This window comes from Thermobia domestica, chromosome 5 (genome assembly GCF_964235325.1).
Source record: "Thermobia domestica chromosome 5, izTheDome1.hap1.1, whole genome shotgun sequence".
NCBI lineage: Eukaryota > Metazoa > Arthropoda > Insecta > Zygentoma > Lepismatidae > Thermobia > Thermobia domestica.
Genome location: NC_137458.1, coordinates 303,994,307 through 304,018,437, shown reverse-complemented (window position 1 = coordinate 304,018,437; position 24,131 = coordinate 303,994,307). Strand labels below are relative to the sequence as shown.

General features: G+C 36.8%; 1 protein-coding gene across 3 annotated transcripts in view; it reads left to right on the top strand.

Annotated features, from left to right (window-relative positions):
* LOC145686759 (sodium-dependent phosphate transport protein 2B-like) overlaps positions 1-10,460 on the top strand; it is a 104,515-nt gene extending 94,055 nt beyond the window's left edge. For 2 of the 3 annotated variants that reach the window (XM_081760397.1, XM_081760398.1), the window contains exons 8-9: positions 1,040-1,171; positions 4,156-10,460. In XM_081760397.1, coding sequence (XP_081616523.1) covers positions 1,040-1,171; positions 4,156-4,958 — 935 coding nt within the window. In that variant the 3' untranslated portion in view covers positions 4,959-10,460. The remainder of the gene's footprint in view (positions 1-1,039; positions 1,172-4,155) is intronic. The other variant, XM_081760399.1, reaches the window with a different exon arrangement.
* Positions 10,461-24,131: the final 13,671 nt, after the last annotated feature.

Genomic DNA, 24,131 nt, shown 5'->3' with positions numbered 1-24,131 from the left:
CGGAGCTATTATAGCTTTAATGCGAGGCTGAGGAATTCAGAGTTGATTGGCAGGTTCCCCACCCCGTCGCCAAGAAACAGTCACTCGACGATCCTGGGCAGGGTTGCCAGCGCGTTGTCAAAAAAATTCAGCGAAGATCCCTGTATACGTGGACACACGCAAATTAGGCTGTGATAACAAATGCTTCAGTTTTTTTCTCCCTCGCTTCGTCGCACTTCACTATGGCCTTCCTTATTACTTCTCTAGCTTCGCTGTGCATAGTTGGTCGTCTCTTACGCTGTGAAGCCATTGTCAAATGAATAATAAGCAACAAAACCGCAACCACAACAGCACACAACAAATAACCAACTCACACTAACTCTTCAGAATGACATTCATGTGACAATTTTTTTAAACCCTGGCAACGCTGACATATAGAAGGAGGGTAAGAAAGTATTGCAAGAGTCAGGCAGAAAATTTATTGAAATTTTTCCTCCTTTACCTCAGCCCCCGCTGGTAAAAAAGCTAGCTCCCTATAATACTAGAGCATTCATAAACATGTATATTTGGACAATTCACAGTCATAGTAGTCATAGTAGTGGAGCAATGAACTTTTAAAGTTCACTTGTTTCAAGTTTTCGGCACCCTATAACTCCGAAACCATACAATTTTGAACACAGGTCCATATGTCCTTTTTTTCTTATTATGATGTGAGAAATCTTTTCCCAAAAGATTGTCACACATTTTTGTAACACCCTATATATTTTTCATTTGTATGCTTCAATTATATTAGCTATTACGAATAATTTGGAAATTATACAAAAAATAAATACAAGGATTGTGTGAGTCATGAAAGTAATACGCCATTTTATACAAAGGACTTCAACGTTAAAGAATTTTGTTATCTGCCAGAGATTCCGGATGCAAATTCCACAAATGCCATGAACAATTGTAGTTGAAATTATTTCTGTAGAGAATGAGAAAGGAAGTTGGATAACAATAGTCATATATCGCATAACATGCCCCTACTAATTGCAGTGTTTATTGCTTGTAATTTCAGGTGATTTCCTGTTCAAAGGCCTCGCCCATATTGGTGATGCATATGTTGGACTTATTCTTCTGTTCGTTGCCCTTGCTCTGTTATGCGGTTGCTTGGTACTCATGGTCAAAGTTCTGCATTCATTACTTAAAGGTAAGAATAATTACATACACTCAAGGGCGCCGATCCTGGGGGGACGCCCTTCCCCCCAAAGATCATGTGGGACCCCCTTTTGTAATTATGAATATACAATATTTGGCATAATTTGAATGCAATTTGTCTTAAAATCCTCATATATATATACCTTCTGCATCTGAATGCCCGCCCCCAAATTTACAGAGAATTCGGCGCCCTTGCATACATTCATATGTGTAGTAATGTTACAACCTTTAGCACATCACAAATAAACCATGGTAATGTCACTTTAATCATGTGCTTTTAACATTTTATTCAACCAGAGAAAATTGTCCTTTTTTACTTTTCTTTTACTTTGTTTCTAGAGACATCGCTGTTGAACTCACGTCCGCGTGGTCTCGGGTTCGATTCCCGGCTGGCACTTCCCAATTTTCGGTGTCCACCCAGTGTCGTGGGGCAAACTGAGGAGTCACGTGAATAAAAGCCTGACGTCCACTGGGTCTAGAAAGCTCCTTTTGAGGGTCTGATCCCCTTCAGCGCCATCTGTTAGAGACAGCTCCTTCTCTTTTAGGATATTTTTCAAACAATTTTAAATAGCCCATGATATCTTCCGGACATTGTGGTCTCTTTGTTAAAGTTACTGAACAAGGCGAACGGCTTGGATTTGTATGCCAAACAAACGTTTTTATATGTAAGATTAAAGTGGTGTGCGCTATTTCTGTTGAGACATAAATCAGTCAACGATGGGGGTTAGATAAGTTTCTGGCCTCGGACTGAAAACATGACGCCAGATACACAGCGATAGCATTTTTTTTTCAACCTAGTTGCCTTGTAGGTTCAGACACTTAATACAACGATTCTGGAGCAATTCTATCCCATGATAATAAAACATTTGGTCTTGTGCTGCAAACCATGTCTCTGCAGCTGCTATGACGTCATTAGTGTATCTAAATTTAGTTCCTTTTGGGTGCATCTTAAGTTTTGGAAAAAGATAATAGTCTAAGGGGCCAGATCTGGAGATTAGGGAAGATAGTCAATGATATCGAACTTCAGTTCACATAGTTTGTGCCTTTAAAACGATTGACTCTATGAAGAAAAAAAGCCAAAGGATCTTTTTGTGTAGAATTTTATGAATTTCAATTTTTCTCACTTTCCTCGAAAAATTGATAACTTTCGAGATAATTGCAGTAACCTAGAATTCTCCCCTTTCATTCCTCCACAAAATGAAACATCCACGGCTCAAGTTAAAGGCACTTTTCAGGATATGCTGAGGACAGAAAATAAAGTTCTCTGCCCCCCGCCCCCAAATCCACTTCGTTCAGGATTTTTTCGAAGTTGAAGTCTAATTTACCTGTGCTAAATAATGACAGTGACAAAAAAAAAAAAAAAAAGTGAAATGAAGTATGTCAAGGACTCTATTTAAAGCACTATTCCTGCATTCTTCTGGAAAAACTGGCTGGAAATACTTCAATCAGGATAACAGTTTGCTGGATTTTTATCCCAGAACCTCTAACATTTTTAAATAATAATAATAGACCCCTATATCTCGTATTATTGCCATACTTATATCAAACTGTGTAACTGGTTTCTTTGTAGTTTCAACAACTAAACTTTTATTTTAAAAATAATAATAATGAAGCTTGATTTATATAAAAAATATTTTGAAACCGGGGACAAATAAACATCTATTTTACACTTACTATTAAATGTATGTTATTACTCTTAGAAAATGCGCTCCAATAGGTTAATTTTTGGGTCATTTCCTGTGGCATTTAATGCACTTCCTGTAGCTTTCTCAACTCCATGGGAAGACAAATAACTAATACGTAGTCACGCAATGGCAAATATTCTCTACCACCATTTTTTCCTCTCTGCCCCCTAATCGCCGCCCCTGCTTCTTTCGGCACGGAAAACCTGTGCTCGACCCTCGGTAGAAGCGTGTGTGGTTAGAATGCCAGCTGTACTTCATTTCCCATATAGCTTTGATGCTGTAAAGAGAACTCCAAATGATCCAACCAGTGGCGTACGCAAGGACGGGTTTCGGGGTTTTAACCGCTTTTGAGCTAGATGTTGTGCAACACCTGAAATTATATCAACTGGGAGTCTGAACACCCCCTTCTTTCGCCCTTGACGAATTTCTGCATATGTCACAGGCAGCAACCAACTGTGATACAACGCCCTTTGTAGTGCACCTCGGGAGTCCGTGGTTGCGTATTTATATGTGTTGATTTGCACATTGATTACGCTTTAATCCTTTACACATGATCATGAACTAATCATGAACACAAAACATTTACTCTTTCCCCAGGTCTAATGCTCTGCAATTGTGCATATATCATGTAACCATTAAAAACAAAGGAGACCTTTTATCTACCTATAGAACTGTTGAATGTGGGGAGTGGGGGTATGTCTCCTTTAATCCTTTTGATCTTCATACGCTTATGCACGTGATACTGCAATTCCAAAGCAGAATAATTGTAGTAATACTTTAGTAAATAATCAGGAAAAATGTTATAGCTTTTTATTGCTCTTTTATATCTATAAACAGTTTTCTATCAACATTGGCAGCTGCAACATTCAACTGATTGTAACAAAGTACTTCAAGTGCATGTTATCGCTTGTACTTGAACCAATGAAATATCCTGAATAAAACGAGCCTTCCTCTGTTTTCAGTGTCTACTTTTTACAAGTTCTCTGTTGTAGCTATTTGCATTGTATCCGCTGAAATGAAGCTAACTAAAAATAGATAATTATCGTATGACAGTGGAGCAAATGTTATTTGAACGTGAATTTGTCTTCGTACATTGACCTTACGATGAAACAAGTAGGTACCGGTATCAAGGAACATTACATTCACTTTGGTTATCTTTCATGAACATGCATTATTACATCTTTGGACATATTTTATTACTTTGTTATCTTGCTTGTAATAAAATAACCACAATGACTTTGATAATTACATCATGTACTTATTTTATTTATTTATTTTTTCCATATTCTAGGCCAGATAGCCGTCGTTATCAAGAAAACAATAAATGCCGATATTCCTTACATACCTTGGATCACTGGATATCTCGCCATCTTGGTCGGATGCGGAATGACGATCTTGGTACAGTCAAGTTCAATATTCACTTCAGCATTGACACCGCTCATTGGAATTGAAGTTATTACAATTGAACGAGCGTACCCGTTGACTCTGGGTTCGAATATCGGCACTACCACCACAGCGATATTAGCATCATTGGCTGCCGAAGGGAGCAAACTCAACCTATCCATTCAAATTGCTTTGTGTCATTTATTGTTTAATATAACAGGAATTCTGTTATTTTATCCAATTCCTTTCATGAGATGGCCAATTCCCATGGCCAAAGCGTTAGGTAGAACAACAGCAAGGTATCGCTGGTTTGCTATCTTTTATTTGATATTTATGTTCTTCCTTATGCCTTTTGTTGTGTTTATATTATCCTTAGCAGGACCAATTGTTCTGTATTGTATTGGAGTTCCTATTTTAATAATCCTTGTATTTGTAGTCATTCTGAATGTGTTGCAAGTGAAGAAACCTCATTGGTTACCAGAACGCTTACAGAACTGGGAATGGTTGCCATTGTGGATGCATAGTCTAGATCCATTAGATCATGTTTTATCAAAGTTAGCGTGTTGCAGAAGGTTTCAGTCCTCTGACTCAGCAGATATGAACGCTTTGCAGGATATTAAAACCACAAAGGTACCACCAGAGGCGAATTCTCAGGTAGGAGGATTGGCAAATCCTGCATTTCACGCCAGCACCGTTCAAGTGTCCCCGTAAATAAGAACATTTGCGTCACCTAGTGACAAAAGATGAAATAAAGCCATTTTAAAATATTTTTCTCATATCGTGCATATACTTTACGGTTCAGAGTAGAGGACGGAAAAGCTGTTTTTAAATTACCTTAAATTTTACAAAAAAAAATTGGAGGCTACCTTAGAACAGAGTCCTTGTTTTCCAAGCGAAATTAGTGTAATTTCTTTTGTAAATAATATCAAAATGATTAGACTACTTGGAGACTGTACAGTAGAATTCCGAAAACTCGACCTAATGTAGACCGAAGGTTAGCCGAATTTGTGAAAATGCCGGGTTATCGGGAATGGAGTTTAAAAAAGAATAAGTACGAGTATTTCTTCAGAAAATATCGTACTGTACTTGTATGTATTAGTTGCTTCAGAATACAACAGAGAATAAAGTACCCAAATACCCTTAATCAAAGGAAAAGTACGTACTATGAAGGCCTAAAGTCTTTACTATAAATGAAGATCAGTGATGTAACTAAAGGCTTGGGGGCTCCCCCGTAGACAGCGTGGAGCGGGGCCCCTTCTCTACGTCCCACTTCACGATTTGGGGGACCCTTGATGGCTTGAGGCCCTCCGCAATGCGAGGTCTGCGGGGCCCTTATTTACGCCCCTGATGAAGATGAAAATTAATTAATACGCATTGTACAATAATTTACCTGATGAGACAGACCTTAGAAAAAATACCCGGCAATGACCTTGAACGGGCCTGCGCGGTTTTTTTTTTTTTTTGCCCTGTCAGGTGTAGCCGAGTTATCGGGACTCTACTGTATCTACAGTATGCCTGTACAGAAAAAAAAAAACTTTTGTTAACGATAGAGTAAATAAAAATGTAGAGGATTAGATGAATTTAATGTCAGGTTATTTCGATGTCCCTATATTATTCTCGGATTTACTCTTTAATCTGTCGCTTTATCGTTCCAACAAATATTTCTATCACGACTCACTTGAATTTAATCACTTTCAGACTCATAACTATAGAAATCTGCATCTTTTTATTGCATCTTTGCATCTTTCAAAATGCATCTTTTTATTTAATTCCGTTATAAAGTTAATTGTAAAAAGTCTGGAGTAGCCTAATTTTGTAAGAGTTAATATTTGGAAATGGTCAAACAACTCGAAGAGTTGGATTACTGAAAAGTTTGTTACGTTTCTTAATTATGATTAGGCATAACTCAATATGTCGTTGAGTCACATCAGTCTTTCAAACAATTAATCATTACTAATAGTCAGGGCCGGTCTAGGCAATTTGCTGCCCCGTGCAATGCTATCATTTGCCGCCCCCTTTCTCTAGAAAAAACAAATCTTAAAAGCCACGATTTTGAGTATGCTACCCCAATGGGGAGGGAAAAAGCACTCACACTCAGAAACACCTAAACACTACAAATACAAACTCGTTTTGTCTGTTTTTTCTTTAAATAATAATCTATTATGTTAGTAAAAGATAAAGCAAAGACACCTCCGGAGGAAAGATTGTAATCTTTATATTTTTTTTATATATATAAAAAAAACTTGTTTCCACCTTCAATGATAAGGAACTTGTCTGTGGCAAAGACAAGACTGGTTTTCATATCAAAACTGTGACAACTAACTAAATGAAACAGGTATTCGCTACTGTTCAAGAATTGAGTTCTTTTACTTGACAACAATCAAGCAATGCATGCTGGGATTTATTTGACCATTTGCTTATCTTAAGCGACCTAAATATGATTAATGAACGTAGTATTCAAACAGATCACCTTAGTAAATTTAACTACTATCATCATGAAGTCTGTTTCCAACAAGAAATAGTTATTTTAAATAATATAGTTATGACAGATTTTGCCTCCCTCTAAATTTTCTGCCCCGTTCAAATGCGCATGTTGCACATTTGGTCGACCCGACCCTGATAATAGTTAAAATTTAGCAAATATATTTTTTTAAAAAAAAATCGTTAAAGATAAGTGTAAGAAAGCTTATGAACGGATAACTTGAAATTTCAACACGAGTGATGACTATTAGTTGAGATGCAATGCTATGTGTGTATATGTATGTTTAAAGGTGTTGGATACCTAATTGATCTTTATTTTTAGGCCATTGGTTTATATTAAGAGTTATTTTTTCTCTTTTCTTTGGAAATAACTAGAATTTTAAAGTTTTGATTTTTAGCTATTCTACTTCAAATCTCTTGAAATATCCCTAATGCGTGAAAATTAAATTTATCTGTATAATGAAAAATTCATTTTGATTTAACTAGATTTGAAGACAAAATTAACATAGCCGCATCATTAAAATTTCATCATCATCATAGGTATTCTGCCATTATCGACAGGTCACTTGCCACAACTGAGAAGCTTCCATGCTCCACGGTCTTCCGCTAACCTCTTCGTCTTCACGAAAGATTTTTCTGTTTTGATATCGTCCATTAACTGTAGTCTCCTTCGTCCTCTCCCTCTCTTTCCTACCACCATAACATCTAGCACGTATCCCATGGTACAGTTCTTTCTTACCCAATGTCCCGACTAGTTTCTCTTCCTCTTTTTAACAATATCTAAAATTGTTTTTTCTCCCTTCCATTTCTAAGACTTTCTGATTCGTTTTCTGCTCGCACCAGCTTATTCACTTTATTCTTCTCCACACCTACATTTCGAAAGCTTTCAGTCGCTTTTTTTTTTTTTTTTAATCATTTTAGCGTAATGCCCATGTTTCTGCTTTATACAATACAATACTCCACACGAAGCATTTTATAAGTTCTTTTCTCAACTTTTAATTCAGTCCCACAAAATAGTATTTATTCTCTTCCTCCTATAAGCTTATTTTTCCATTCCAATTTTGGTTTTATTTCACGTTAACACTTCACATTATTACTAATAATACTACCCAGTAGAGACCTGCACGAGCCGAATTTTTCGGCCCGAGCCCGGCCCGGCCCGATAAGTTTTTTAAAATTCCTGGCCTAAGCCCGGCCCGGGCCCGATAAATTTTCGAAGTTTCATTTTGTAACATTTTTCACGGGCACACTTCTTCAACGTTTGCCTTTATTCTAATTATCGTTTAACGAATGTCAATAATTATTAAAGAATTGCAATTAATCGGCCCCAGCCCGGCCCGACCTGAAGAGAAATCAGTGTCAGCTCGCCCAAGCCCGGCCCGGCCCAAAGAAATGATAGGGTCGGCCCGCCCAAGCCCGGCCCGTGCAAGTCTGTACTACCCAGGTATCGAAAACTAGTCACGTGTTCTATTTTCTTCCTTCATACTTCTATATTTGATACAGAGTACTGTACTTCGTTCCAATCACTATGGCTTTTGTCTTTCTAACATGTTTATCCTTTCATTAAAATTTAAGTACAATTCAAACAAAATAGAAAAATAATTCCCCGTATAAATCAATTGGCTAAAAAAAAAAATAAAGATCGCGCAGGTATAACACTGTTAATATTAAGAAAAATGTAATTCTGTGATCAAATAATCCATTTGAGTATTATAATTAATAAAAATACTTTTGTATATAGAAAGAAATATTTTTTACAAGTATTAATAGAGAAAGAGTACTTAGAAAACTGTGATTGATATTATATGCTCGTATAATACTACGCAAATAAAGTTAGAAATATTAACCCATTATCACTCTTAACACTAAATAAAGTGTGGCCTATATACTGAAAATTAGCACGGCGTGGCAAGGGCGCCGATTTCTCTGTAAATTTGGGGGGGGGGGCAATCAGATGCAGAAGGCATATATATGAGGAGTTTAAGACAAATTGCATTCAAATTATGCCAAATATTGTATATTCATAAATACAATGCGGGGGTCCACATGAGCTTTTGGGGGGAGGGAGCTCGGCACCCCCAGGATCGGCGCCCTTGCGGCGTGGTAATACGAAATACTTGTCCGTTCTACTTTTATGTGGACCATCTGCATATGCCATTTGATGTATTGTTTATGTGGGCCATTTGCATATGCCATTTGTTACAAAACGCTGTACTAAGACATGTCATGTTATCTCTAGGCAAAATAATTAATAACAAAATATCGTGGTACGTATGTGGTTATTATTCCATTCCCGCCCATATAGCATAAAATGTGTTCTACGTGTACAGTCTTGGTCAGAAAAACCTTGGCCTCCCATCTTGCTTTAGAGGTCATATGCTGTCAGTTGTACGCAGTGGAGGGTCTAGAAAGTAAAAACGGGGGGCAGCGAGAACCCAGATTATGATAAGTACACCATAAGTTTACTGAGTATAAACTTTCAAAAATATATAAATAATAGCTTAAATTATTTTTGTGACTCAAAGTTGGGGAGCATAGGCCCCCCGGCCCCGGGCTAGGTCCGCCACTGATTGTACGTAAAAAAATCTCATATTTGAAATGAAGATTCAATTAGCCAAAGATAATCTACATTTGTTTGATTTATCGGTAACTGCAGGTAAGAATGCAGGGCTTTTCAAAAAAACAAGAGGGTGGCCATCAACTTTTTGAACAAGACTGTACGAAATGCACATGTAAGTTTGTGATGTATGTGTTCTAGTCCGCACTTTCAGATATGCACCAAACATACAACTGTACTCTGTAAGTGTGGAGCCTCCGTGCTACACCTGGGTAAGTGTATACATAAATGCGCACTATATGTATGCAGCACCCGCATTAACCAACATGTTACACATTAACTAGTTTTGTGCGGATGCTCCTGTGCTGTACATGTATGTCTTGTATGAGCAGTGGGTGGTCATGTAGTTCGGATCCCACATTAAGTTGTAGGTTCACGTCTTATATAACTTTGGTGCTGAATTCATCAATCAATCTAAAAACTACTACAATTTTACTGCCTAGAATATGACTATGCATAACTTTATAAGCCTGTTCGCCTGACAGATGACTATGCACACAATGGATTAAACCAAACCTGGTTTTAACATGTAAGCATTTTGTGATTTTTTTTTCTTCATGTTACCATCACAATACCATAATTCAATCATATAGTAGATGTAGATAATTGCGTTGGTCCCTACGTATTGATTTAAGATTACTGTATAACTACAAAGATAAAACGAAAGAACAAATATACTAATGATAGTATTAGATAATACTATAAACTGAAAATGTATTTATATTATTTTTGTAACGAATTTCGTATATGTATGATACAAATATGTACTTGTAAATATATGCGTGAGTAACTTGTCGTTCATGAGAGTGTATGTAGCTGATGTATGTATGTAAGTATGTTTGAGCTTGTATATATACATTCTGTGTCCTCATAGAATGTAATCTGTGTAAATAATCTTGGAGGCCAGTTCGTTTTTTTGCAAACAAAAATTGCTGACTTATTTTGACTATTATTACATGTATTGTATGTTTGAATTTGTGCTACGGTACATGCAAATATGTATGTTTGGATTTGTACTATGGTACATGCAAGTATGTGAGCGTAAAAATATTAGGAAAATATGTTGCAAATTTTGTACTTACTAAGTTACTTAGTTTTGTTAATAAATAGTCACTTACTAAATGTTTGCTTACTGTCGACCAAATATTTACCATTCGCCAAATACTCGAAAAGAAGTGGGAATACAATACCCCGGCACATCAACTATTTATTGATTTTAGAAAGGCTTACGACTCGGTTAGGAGAGAAACATTATACAACGTTCTTACAGAACTTGGAATACCGAGAAAGCCAATTAGGTTAATTAAGATATGTTTAAGTGAATCCCAAAGTAAAGTACGGGTAGGAAAATTTTTGTCCAGGAGCTTCCACGTCGAAAATGGCCTGAAACAAGGAGATGCGTTGTCGCCATTATTATTTAACTTTGTGCTGGAATACACCATAAGGAAAATCAAAGATAGCAACCAGGGCCTAGAGTTGAACGGCATTCACCAGGTTATGGCATATACTGATGATGTAAATTTAATAGGGGATGATAAGAGAACAGTAGAAATGCATGCAGAGATCTTATTAAACGCTTGCAGGGACATGGGTTTAGAAGTAAATGCAGATAAAACTAAATACATGGAAGTGCGTCGGGACCGTAATACGGCAAATTGTGGAGGCGTTAAAATATTAAATAATGCTTTTGATAAAGTGGATACATTCAAATATTTAGGATCAATATTAAAAGACGAAAATCATATTCACGAAGAAATTAAATGTCGACTAAAAGCAGGGAATTCGTGTTACCAGTGGCGTGCCGTGACTTTTCTCACAGGGGACTAGGTTCGAAGAGAATGTGTGCTGTAGAGTGGAGGTCCTGAGTAATATTGTTGACACCAAATAACACAATTTATATGTTTCTGTAAACGCTTTTTGAACCAAGCCTCTTTCTTTCAAGAAATGGATAATTTCAGTCACAGTTTTATTTGAAAAATCTAAGAGTCTGTAAACCTATATTAATTCACTCCGCAAATTGTTAAAATTAAAATAAAAAGAACTCCCGTAAATTGATTTAAGGGCCAAAAACAAGCAATCAGGAAATCGAGATTTCAAGCACTGAAAATTCTTTAAATCTAACAGCTCAAGAAATTGTAACTCACTGAGATCTTGAAATCACAGTATCAATAATGTCATTGAAGAGACGCACGTATTTAATTTCTGAATCTGTTGAGTCATCTACTTTACGTCTTTTATTAGAAGGTTCCCGTTGTCATCCAATTCTACTTTTCTATAAGTCTTCAAAATCGTTTCTTGCATTTCTAAGTTGAGATACCATCTTTTGTACTTTTTGGATGCAATATTTCACATCCAAGGTTTTACTTTAAAGAATGTTCAATAGTATATCCGTGCGGAGAAATGCAAAATCGAAATCCTTCAATGATAACTCACACATTTTTTTCTTTTTTTCTTTTTTGTAGTCTTGAAAGCTTCGGTGTCGCAATTATCTGAATCTTCTACAATGTTGTCAGAACACCGTAAGAGTTCTATTTGATTTTCATTTACTGCATTCACAATTTTGGAATTGTAATTCCATCTTATAGTGGCAACCGTTGGAAATCGCTTAGTTACTTCTGATTCAGCAAGCGCGTTACAGCGTTTCGATGAATATGAAAAGAAATTTGGAATGCCACTTATTCTAAAATATATTTTACATTCCTTGATGTGATTAAGAGACTGTGGAACAGCGAGATTTAGACTGTGAGCATACCAGTGTGTGGTGAGTGCACTCAAACACCTTTTCACATAAGATTGCAAACCGTTCAAATGTCCAGAAAATGTGGCAGCCCCATCCATAACCTAGTGCTACAAGCTTTTGCTTACAATTAAAGTGAGAGAGAACTTGGAAAGCATGCTCACTTAGTGCAGTCGCAGTGCAATCATTAGTAACACCTGCAAAACAAATAAATCTTTCATGAATTGCCGTCTTTCACGTACAGATTGAATGTTGAGAGATCTTTGCAATGTCCGTAGTTTTGTCCAACGTTATTGCTGTAAGAAGTGTATTGTTTATTTCTGACTTAATTTTATCCAGAATTACTCACCAACACATTTAATAATATAATTCTGAATTCTGCTTGATGTTCCTTTAAACACTCCCATGCTGTGAAGATGACAAGTCAACATGGGCGCCCCAACGAAAGGGCAGGGTGGGGCCCGGACCTTCCTCTGGCTTACGAAAATGTATACGTAATACGGCAAACCACGTACATTAAATACCAGAAACACCAGACGCAACATAGCAACCATGGAGATGGGCCCCTCCCTAGAAAAATTTCTTCAGGCGCCCCTGCAAGTCCATTTAGTGTCGTACTTAGTAAGTAACTGAATTACTTCAATATAATTTCCCTAATTGACAGAATCTTCCTGTTGGTTATGACTTCTAAATGACAGCTCTTGTTTAGCCATAAAACAAGAGGAATAAATCAATCGGTTCATTAGTTCCCGGTTTGAATCAACTTCTGCATTGCTTGCTCAATTGAAAATCAATTCTGGTATCCCGAAAGTTTTCAATTTAGTTATTGTGGACAGGTATGAATAACATTTTTCTTGGCACAACTTGGGTTTGTGAAAATTGTTCATGTCACAAAAGCCATCATTCTTCCACACGTTCTTTTATATGTGGAACAGAATACAAGGCCAGCAATACAGTTTGTTTCTTGTCTTACATGCAGTTAACTATTTCGAACAAGCAAAATAATCCGTTTTGATATTATGTATATAATCTTTCATTTTTGTCTAAATGGAAATGCTTGGAGTTGTTCTACCACTGGTTATTATTTGTTGCTTTTCTTGAAAATTAAGGAATCCAAATGATACCATGAATAATTGGTCCAGAATACAACACTGAAACGGCCGATTCCCACCCCTACTGTCCCCTATACCAATTGAAGTAATATCACTGCTTGCGCCATCGCTTTGCTGCAAGGGACTCGGTTTCTCAAACGAGTCCCCTTCCATATTTTATTCTTTGAGTCATTTTCAAAATATATTGATAATCTAAAAAGTTCACACTTCATTAGATCTCTTAAAGTGTCAAGGTTAATACTGTAAATTTAATTGCGTTAAAACTATTAACTGTAAAAAGCAAACGAGCATTAAATTCGCTTACGACAGAACGCCCGTGCTTAGAGCTTAGACAACATAATATGAGGACTAGCTGGCTGGACCCTGTTCCCTTCCCCGAGAAAAGCCGATTAAAACCCGAGCGTTTCCGATCTCCACTTCACTGTCGCACCCAGCACACGGGCGCTGACTATAGTTGTGTCAGAACAGTTGAAATAGTGTTATTTTACGAAAATAGAGAAATACAAACAATGTTTTCGTTTTCTTTGGTATATATTTATCACAAAATACTTTAATTAAAACGCCCGGGGACTAGCCTAGTCCCCTAGTCCCCTTGACGGCACGCCGCTGCGTGTTACTATTCGGTTCAAAATCTCTTGTCGTCGCGAATTCTGTCGAGGAATTTGAAGCTTAAAATATATAAAACGATAATCATGCCTGTTGTTCTGTATGGTGAAACATGGTCGCTTACTCTGAGGGAAGAACATAGACTGAAAGTATTTGAGAACAGGATCCTGAGAAGAATATTCGGACCCAAGAGGAACGAGAATGGGGAATGGCGGAAGCTTCATAACGAGGAACTACATAGTTTATACGGTTTACCCAACATTGTTAGGGTCGTCAAGTCTAGGAGGCTTAGGTGGGCAGGTCATGTAGCTAGAATGGAAGAAAGTAGAAACGCTTTCAAAGTCTTGACTGGTAGACCCATAGGAAAACGACCATTAGGAAGACCTAGGCGCAGATGGGAGGACAATATTAAGATGGATCTCGCAGAGATAGGAATACAAAGTAGAAACTGGATGCAATTAGCTAAGGATAGAAGTCAGTGGAGAGCTTTTGTGAACGCGGCACTGAACCTCCGGGTTCCATAGGCCATAGAGTTAGTTAGTTAGTTAGTTTGCTTACTGTATATTGATTTTTCTTCAAAATTGTCTTTACCTGGTTGTAGTAACAACAAAGCAAGACAGAAGAACTGAAGGAACTGCCCAAAATGACAAAGTGAACGTTTTTACACGTTTGCTACGTACTCCATTTTGGTACGTACTGCATATTTTCTACGAACTTAAAAAAAGAGTTCGTTTCTGAATTCTCTATGTGTGTATGTGAATTTGTGTGTTATTTGGGATTTTTTTTTTTTTAATTTTGAGTCCTTCATTCGATAGAATGTCAAAAACTATCTGAAAGAAGTAATGGGATTTTTCATATCACTCTTACCGTTCCCGAAAAATTGACCCAAAAAAGTTCTGATTTCGAAAGATTTAAGGAGCCATATCTAGGGGAATTGTAAGTCATAGAGAGATCACATTGCTGTTTATCAATACCTAAGAGGATGGTGAATATTTTTGTACCAAATAGTAATGGTCACTCGCCAACTGGCAACCGTTCCCCAGATATTGGTCCAAAAAGTTCCGATTTCGCAAGATTTAAGGAGCCATATCTCGAGAACCATAAGTCATAGAGAGATGATATTTGCGAAGTTTTCAATTTTGAGATCTCCATGTGGAGCATCGTAAAACATCTTAACAAAACTCTTAAACAAAACATGTGGAAAAAAAATTAGTACTCAAAGAAATTATAAATGTATAGATAAAATACAAGAATTCTTTAACGAGTATAATAATAATTAGTATAAAAGAATGAAATCTTTGAGTTTTACGTCCCACGATTATGCCGGTTAGGCTAAACGAGGCGATGATGATGAGTAATGAATGAAATGGTGGAATGAAGAAAGTGGGAGAAACGGTGTTTGTCCACCACAAGGTTCAATTGGCGGGGGCTGGGATCGAGCCCGGGACCCTAAGCACCAGAGGTGAACGCTCTAACACTGAGCCACCGCGGCCCCAATTATTAGTATAAGTTTACCTAAGTGTACCTAGAATAATTGGTATAAGTCTAAAGCCTGTAGAAGATAATAAGAAAAATTAATTCTTTTTAAATCCGTTCTGGCAATGCTCTTGGGGCATTCTCAACTAGTTTAATATTGATTTTTTTTTCATTTATTATAATTTTTGAACTACAGGATTCTTAATTTCCCTATATATTAGAGATTTAGACAAGTATTATCCATAATAACTAACTCCCGATGAAAAAAGCGACGGGCGAGTATGTTGCATCAAGACTGATACACGTTCGTAAAATAGTTGAATTGGTGTAACAAGCGACCGTATGATTTGCGACCGAATGTCTTATCAGTGTTATCTGCGACCGAACTATTTGCAATCAGATAACGCAAGAATATAATCTTCCCCCTTTTGAAATTTGTCACCGTAAGTCTCTGATGCATTTGGCGACCGTAGCAAGTTTCTACGAATAAACAATGTGCCCGTCATATTGTTCTTCAGGTGTATTTTCATATTTTTGAAAGTAATTCAGAGAAATGAAAAGAAACTGAATTTAAATGGCTAGAGTTTATCCATGAGACAAGACGAGGAAGAATTCACATGAAGAAATACAAGAAAAAACAGAGATGTTCTGATAGAAAGATACACTTCTAGTGAGGAAACATTACTTTCACATCTTTTCGAGATAGACAACCTTAACTTTAACCTCATGGACAACCCTATCAGTAGTGGAACTGCAGAGGGACTAAGAAAACCAGTTTCTCAGCTTGACATTGTGCACAGATCTCAACAATGGCAGCGACGTTACTTTTAACTAAACAAACTTGGTAATTGTAGTACAGTCAAGGTAAGATTTGAGTTATCAAATGCAGGTTAATATTCTAAAATCTGGTCATCGATAACCCTGTTCTTTCAGATTTCCGGTATGTATTTCAGAGCGCAATTTCAAATTTACCGCGTTGGGACACCACTGGTTTCTGGAGGTGCCGTTTAGGTTTTAATGGCGCTGTAGTTGATAATTATTTGGACTCTTTCTTGCATCTGCTAGCAACAGGCATTCCAGTTCATTCCTCTCATTTTATCATATATTTGCTGCTATATTGTTTCATTAGTAGAACAAAAACTCGGTAGAACTGTTTATTTAGTTGGTGAACATTACATTTTTCATCATTATTGTTATTTTTATTTAAGAGACTGTACATGTAGCAATTTTCTGTTAAATATATGCAGCATATAACAGGCATTTTCTAAAATCAGGCACTCCTCAGATCCGGAGTTCTCGCATTTTTAAAAGTCAACCTATATTCACAGATTTTTTAAAAACGTAATTATGACTACTGTTTAATTCCTAAAACACAAACTTTGCTCCCAGAGATTATAGGCATACGTGGGCCTTCGAATTAAGAAAAACAAACCCTATATAGCTTAAAATGATCAATAAATAATTAAGTGGTACTAAATATTTTATTTTTTATGGTTACGTATAACATAAATTATCGTATATTTCAACGTTGCAAGCCCCTAATGATTCCATATTTATTTTGAAAATACTTTACAGTTAAATATAAAAGATTACAAGTAATTTGTGTAAAATCACTTAAAAACAAGAATTTTAGGAATGATCCCCCCCCCCCAAAAAAAAATAGATCAAAAGATTGCGATCTTGGCCAATAATTAATTTCTGGATCAGGGACCACAAAATATTTGAACGCCCCCTAAACCGAGTGTTCGTATTTTCTATGGAACAAGCATATCATACTGAGTTAAGTGAAAGTTTGGGTTTGGATACACTATATGTAGTTCTCCAGATATAAGGGCTACAAGAAATTTTTTATTGAAATATATTGGATCTTTTGATCAAAAAAAAAAAAAAACTAAAAATTAGACATAACGTATTAATGATTAACTCATACTCTGGAGATGTATTACGCTGAAATGAACTCTAGCAAAATACAGAAAAGAAAGGGGCAATTTCAGTGTCTCCTTCCAAATTATATGAACCTCTGAAATGTTGCCACGAATGCAAGTATGGCAAGCCAGGTATTATAGCTACAGTTTGAATTCTTTGTGCTAAGTAAAATACATAAAATTAAGTTAAATAATTATGTGTGTGGAACATCATGCTGGATGTATGATGGATGTATGCAATGGCAAATTCGTATTTGTTTCTGTAATATTTGTACTTCACATCAGAACTCAAAGAAAGCTTTTAAAGTGAAATATCACTGGAGGTTTCAAGGCCGGTAATTGAATTTGTGAGGGGAAGAGTACAAAGCTTGTTTCACCGCCATTACCAATCCGACTTTTCTCTTGTATAGCTCTTGAGTCGTCACTGTCTTTATACATAACTACCAGGGTTCCCAAATGTCCCGGATTTTAAGGGACAGTCCCTTATTTTATGATTTTGTCCCGCGTCCCGGGGAGCTTCGATACGGGACAGCAAAAGTCTCGCATTTTGCCCAAATGACAAATTTACATCACACAACGACTTTAAAGCTCGCAATTTTTAATGAGTCATCTGCCTGCCCGCCGTGCGCGCCCCTCTTCTGTCACGAGTTGTCGAGTCGCTCGCCTGTCCAGCAGACGAAACAGCTTGCTGCCGAGCCCGCAGTTTGTCTCACTATATTACTAAATCGGCTGTTGTTGAACAGTTGAAACTTGAAGACAAGGTATCGTTAGGCGACTTAACATGATGAATTTTCTTCAGTAAAAGAATGTATTGATATCTTTATGGCGGAAAAAGACATGAGTGTAGGCAGTAAATGGCAAATGCTATTTCAGAAAAGCTCTGAGTTGCCAAATTTATTTAATGTCATCTTTTTGCTAAGCATCCCACCGTCAAATTCATTTGTGAAAGAGTTTTCTGACATATGAATTTGAAATGGATTGACACAAGAAATAGGAGTTCTCCCAGTTGATTAAAGCTAAACTTATAATAGCAATCAACTCTTCGACTTTAAGCTGCAGTGAGTTTTTCGACAGCCTAAAGAAAAATCCAAACTTGAAAAAGATTATAAGCGCAGTTAAGTCAAGTGCGAAGTACGACTTCTTGAAAATGTTTAAGTAACCTAAATCCAATATTTTAAAATTAGGATTTAACTAATTTTCCTTATAATGACTCTTTGCATTAGTTCATACTTTTGTATTTCTTTCAGTCTAAAATTATTACTCTTTTTATTTGATGCCTGGCTCATTTTTACCACTGGATCATGTTTATCAATTGAAACTCGTCAATACGTCCCTTATTTTGACTATTTGGCAACCCTGATAACTACCGAAACTGGTTATTTTCAGTTGTTTATTTCCGCTTATCCAATATAAATATGTAAATATGCGTACAATTGTGCCATTGCAGAATAGAAAATGAGTGTCACGTCTTGCATTGAATCGTGAGTGACCTTCAGCGACAGCAACATTAATTCTATAATGGTAGGAAATGTGTTACTAAGGAAAGGAGTAGTAACAAAGGTAATCTCCGAGAAGACAGCACACTAAAATACAGTTGGATTCCGGTAACTCGATTTTTCACATTGTCTTGAACTATCCATAACACTCAATGTTAAAACAACCTCTATAAGTAGAATGTTTAAAAATTACAACCTCAATGAGTCTAATTTAAAGGTGTCATAATCATATTTAAAGCCGGAACCTTCGGTAACTCGAACTTTTGAATCTGCGAATCTCTACAAGTCGAAGTTTTCTATAATTCAAATTTAGCTCGAAGCTATAACTCTGTGCTTTCATGTAGCACGTTTGTCATAGTTGTCAGTGGCGGATCCAGGGGGCGATCCCCCCCCCCCCCACAAGAGCAAACTTTTCTTAATTTTATATACAAATAAAACCCATCCCAGAGTTTGGAGCTCTTAAAAGTAACTCTAAGTATAAGTATTAGAACCCACCGCACCCCCCTGAAGTCCGTCCTGGATCCGCCCCTGATTGTTGCTAATGTGTACTGTAATTGTATTTTACTCATATCTAGACATGAAAGCCCCCGCCCCCTTCTAAAACAGTACATGTACAATATTTTATTTTTACTAGTCATCTTATTTCATTTAAGGAACTTTCATAACTTCGAGTTCTAGAGGTTGAAAGACTAAAACTTCAGTCACTTTTACTGAGGAGTCACTATGTATATATTTTTACGAACTTTGTTTCGAAGTACTCAAAATAGATTGCACTGAGCAGATCTTTTGTCCTCAAGATCCGTCGCTTATATAATGCGATTGAATCGTTGAGTTTGAAAACCGGTCAGCTTCATCGAAGCTAACTTGAGAGGAATGACAAACAAAACTAAATTAGTCAATATGCAACTGGCATATACCGGTGGTTTCTATTTTTGGAAAGTAGAAAAATGTCAGTTCTACGGTCAAGGGCGCCGATTTTTCTGTAAATTTTGGGGGGGGGGTATTCAGATGCAGAAGGTATATATATATGAAAATTTTAAGATAAATTGCACTCAAATTATGCCAAATTTTGTATATTCATAAATACAATAGGGGGTCCACATGAGCTTTGGGGGCCCCATGCCCCCTTGGCCCCCCGGGATCGGCGACCTTGTCTACGGTCTCAAAATGAAACCACCCGTATATGCCAGATGCATATTGACTAATTTAGTTATGTTTGTTACTCCTCTCAAATTAGCTTCGATGAAGATGACCAGTTTTCGAACTCAACGATTCAATTCAAAGTTAAGCTTTGCAATTGACAACCTGCTCTGGACATTTCCTACTGAATGTATATACAAAGCCAGCTATTTCACTGTAACTGTTCATTTGGTCATTTGTGGGTCACTGATGTGAGTATTTGATCCTTTTCGGCTGGTAAATAATAAAATTTTTCATACTATTTTATTTCTCGTAGTCACTGACTTCAGATGAATAATATAAATAACGCATCAAAAATATATACATTGAGAATTTGAAAGAATTGTTCTAAATTACGAGCCTTCCATATTGGTTCACTAACCTATTGTGATTAATATTTACTAATTCAAATCTATTATTAAAAAAAAAAGTTTTATTATATCCATATCTTTCAATTCAACGTTTAAATACTTTCTGCCATCTAAGTTTCTCTAATTTCACGCGACTTGCAGAAACAAATGTGGAATACTAATTTAAAAATGAAGGGAAAATATCACTAGTCTAACCATGAATTTATGTATAGTTTCAAGAGTGGTTGTGAATTACTATATTTTGTTTATTAGTGATCGCTCTGACCAAAAATACGTGTTACATGTTGAATTTAGCCTAGTGAGATTCGAAAGGACAGCTGAACAAAATATACAGTGATTTAATTCAGAATATATACTGTTCTGATGTAATAAATACATAAGACAGGGTGTCCAATATACAATGCAACCCGGAGTTTGGATTAGTAGAACTTCTGAACCTGAAGTGATACACAAATAATGGTTATACCAAAATGAAGCCTTGTTCATGCATATATTTTTAAACTAGGAAGCAACGATTGAAGTACACTAGAAACCACACAGTGTTGCCAGATGTAACCGAAGGTGTAAATCTTTTTTTTTTTTTTTTTTTTTTGCAAAACATGTAAATAGACTCATAACTCATACGTATGGATGTTCTGTCGTTAATTTTCAGTTTGTTTAGTTGGAGTAGCTTGGAAACTATGGAGCAGAAAAAAGAATTTTTCATTTCCACCGATAACTAATCGGATTAAACCTCTGTAAAGGGGAACTAGGGAAAACGTAGTTTTCATAAATTAACACTCTGAATTGGCAACCCTGCTGATGTTTCAGTGCATCAAAAGGTGTGTTAAAGATCTGTCTACATTATGCAATTCCTGCAAACAATGAAAAACAAACTTTGAAATTATCATGATAAAATTTTTACTTACATGCACCCGGCGACACTGCTATTCATTTCTATGGGGGTTTCGGTACAAAACCTCGCGGCCAGAATCTCGCTGCGACAACCTCGCGGACCAAAACCTTGCCTGGCCAAAACTTCGCCTCCCAAAACCTCGCGGCCCAAAATCTCGCCGGGCCGAAACCTCGCACGGCCAAAACCTCGCCGCCCAAAACCTCGCGCCCCAACATATCGCCATACCCAAAATCTCGCCTGACCAAAACCTCGTTGTAATGATCTCTCGACACAGAATCTCGCCTGGTCTAAATTAAGTGAGACGTAGTTTCGCCTGGGAAGACATGTCGTCAGAATAAAACCTCTTCACGACGATTTCTTCAATGTAGAATGTTCTATCGCCAGATTTACAAAACTTATTAGGTTTTGAAACTTGACATTTTGTATAAATCTTCTTGCTCCACAAGGGCACAAGCTCCAGATAAGACAATATTTTGCGAAATGCATGCCCTAAGGAGGAATGGAATGGAAGGCCTTGAATGAATTTTGCCGTTCTCCAGATCTAAAAAACTACTAGGCATAGAACCTTTACGTTTTGGTACAAATCTCCTTGTACCATAAGAAGGTATGTTGCAAAATGCTCCTCGTAAGGGAGTGTTGAAGTTTGGATAATTCTTGAGCGTTGGCTTGATCTCAGGACCCACGAGGTTTTGGGCGGCGAGGTTTTGGCCACACGATGTTTTGGGTAGCGAGGTTTTGGCCCGGCGAGATTTTGGGCGGCGAGGTTTTGGCAACGCGAATTTTTGGCCCGGCGAGATTTTGTCCCGCGAGGTTTTGACCCGGCGAGATTTTGTCCCGCGAGGTTTTGGGCGGCGAGGTTTTGGCCGGCGAGATTTTGGGGCGCGAGGTTTCGGCCGCGAGATTTTGTCCGTACCCCTTCTATGGGGCTATTTAAAGCAAGAGGTATACGAGAACAATTCTCGAACTATTCAAGACCTGGAAACGAACATTCGCAGTGCCATTGAGTTGAGAACATTAACACTTCTAATCTTCGTAAAGTTGCTGCCAACCTGATGAAACGTGTGAACCATGTTTGAATCAAAACAGGGGACACTCCCAGCATCTGCTGTAGAGCTGGTAACTCATTTCTGATAGTAGCAGTGTTGCCGGGTGGATGTATGTAAACGTTTTATCATGATAATTTCGAAGTTTGTTTTTCATTGTTTTCAGGAATTGCATAATGTAGACAGATCCTTAACACACCTTTTGATGCACTGAAACATCAGCAAAGTTGCCAATTCAGAGTGTTAATTTATGAAAACTACGATTTCCCTATTTCCCCCTTACAGAGCCTCATCCGATTAGTTATCGGTGGAAATAAAAAATTCCTTTTTCTGCTCCATAGTTTCTAAGCTACTCCAGTTAAACAAACTGAAGATTAACGACAGAACATCCATACGTATGAGTTATGAGTCAATTTACATGTTTTGCAAAAAAAAAAAAAGAAAAAAAAAGAAAAAAAAGAAAGAAAGAAAGAAAGAAAGAAAGAAAGAAAGAAAAAAAGATTTACACCTTCGGTTACATCTGGCAACACTGTGTGGTTCCTAGTGTACTTCAATCGTTGCTTCCTAGTTTAAAAATATGTGCATGAACAAGGCTTCATTTTGGTATAACCATTATTTGTGTATCACTTCAGGTTCAAAAGTTCTACTAATCCAAACTCCGGGTTGCATTGTATATTGGACACCCTGTAGAATTTATTATAAAAGCTTTTGTTAGTCAAATCACGGCTAGTGTAAATATCAATGGATAATGTTCAGATTAGGTTAAAAGTTATTCTTTTCGTCCTCCCTCTACAGACTCAGGCACGTAGCCAGGATTTCGTGAAGGGGGGGGGGAGTCCATGACATGAAATACTGTGGTCATCACACCAGGGGCTCGATCATTATAAACTATTTTACTGGAACATATATTGGTTCGTTTAGCCAGGATTTCGTAACGGGGGGGGGGGAGGAGGGCGTGACATGAATTTATGAAGACTCAGGAGCTTGATCAATCTAAACTACTTTACTATCAACATATATTGGTTTGTTAGGACAATAAGACGAGGATATGTTGGCAAGTATTTTAATAACAAACTATGAAGAAATCTCGAGTAAAATAATAAAAAAAAGTATTGAAAAAGATTTTACAATATATACGTCCTTCCTCTCTTTATTCAAATATAACAGTTTTCCTTTCGTTACGACCTCAACTATTATAAAGAGTACATATTCAATATTATAAAAAGTATATACTTAATAATGTCTTGCAAAATATTTTACAATATATGTGTTCCTTTCTCTGTTGAATCAAATGCTAACAGAACTTTCTTTCAACATAAATTTTTGTTTTTATTATTTCGTCAACTACTGTCGGTTCCAAATGACAGGTTAAAGGATGAGTAGAAAATTGTTTTGAAATAATAAATTTGATACTACAAGGATGCGATGAAGAAAAATTATGTTAAAAATGTCCACGCTGTTACACAACGGCACTATGCTTTCGGAAGCTTGAAATCTCCCCGATTAGTAGCAGAAATTCTGAGAATCCGTAACTTTTCTAGAAATTTCAAATTCCCTGACTCTCCCAGGATATCTCGGTCACCTCGCCACCATGTATTACAAGTACAGTAGGAAGTCGAAAATCCGAACTAATTGGGACTACAGGTTGTTCGGATTTTCTAAAATAACCAAGAAAATGCCATTTAGGCTTAAATATACTGTACGGTATGTCTTTAATCGATACAATGGTTATACAGTACATACAGTAATTACAATACCGCACGTAAGGCTACTTACTTTTAATATTTCTGAAGAACCTGCTCGTATATTAAATTATACTGTTCTTGTAACTCACACTTAAAACTTAACTTGTATAGGGCTAAGGGAAAATAAAAATAAAAATATGCATGACAAACAATTGCATATGAATGAGCTTTTGTAAAAACACTGAATTCGCACAACACCGA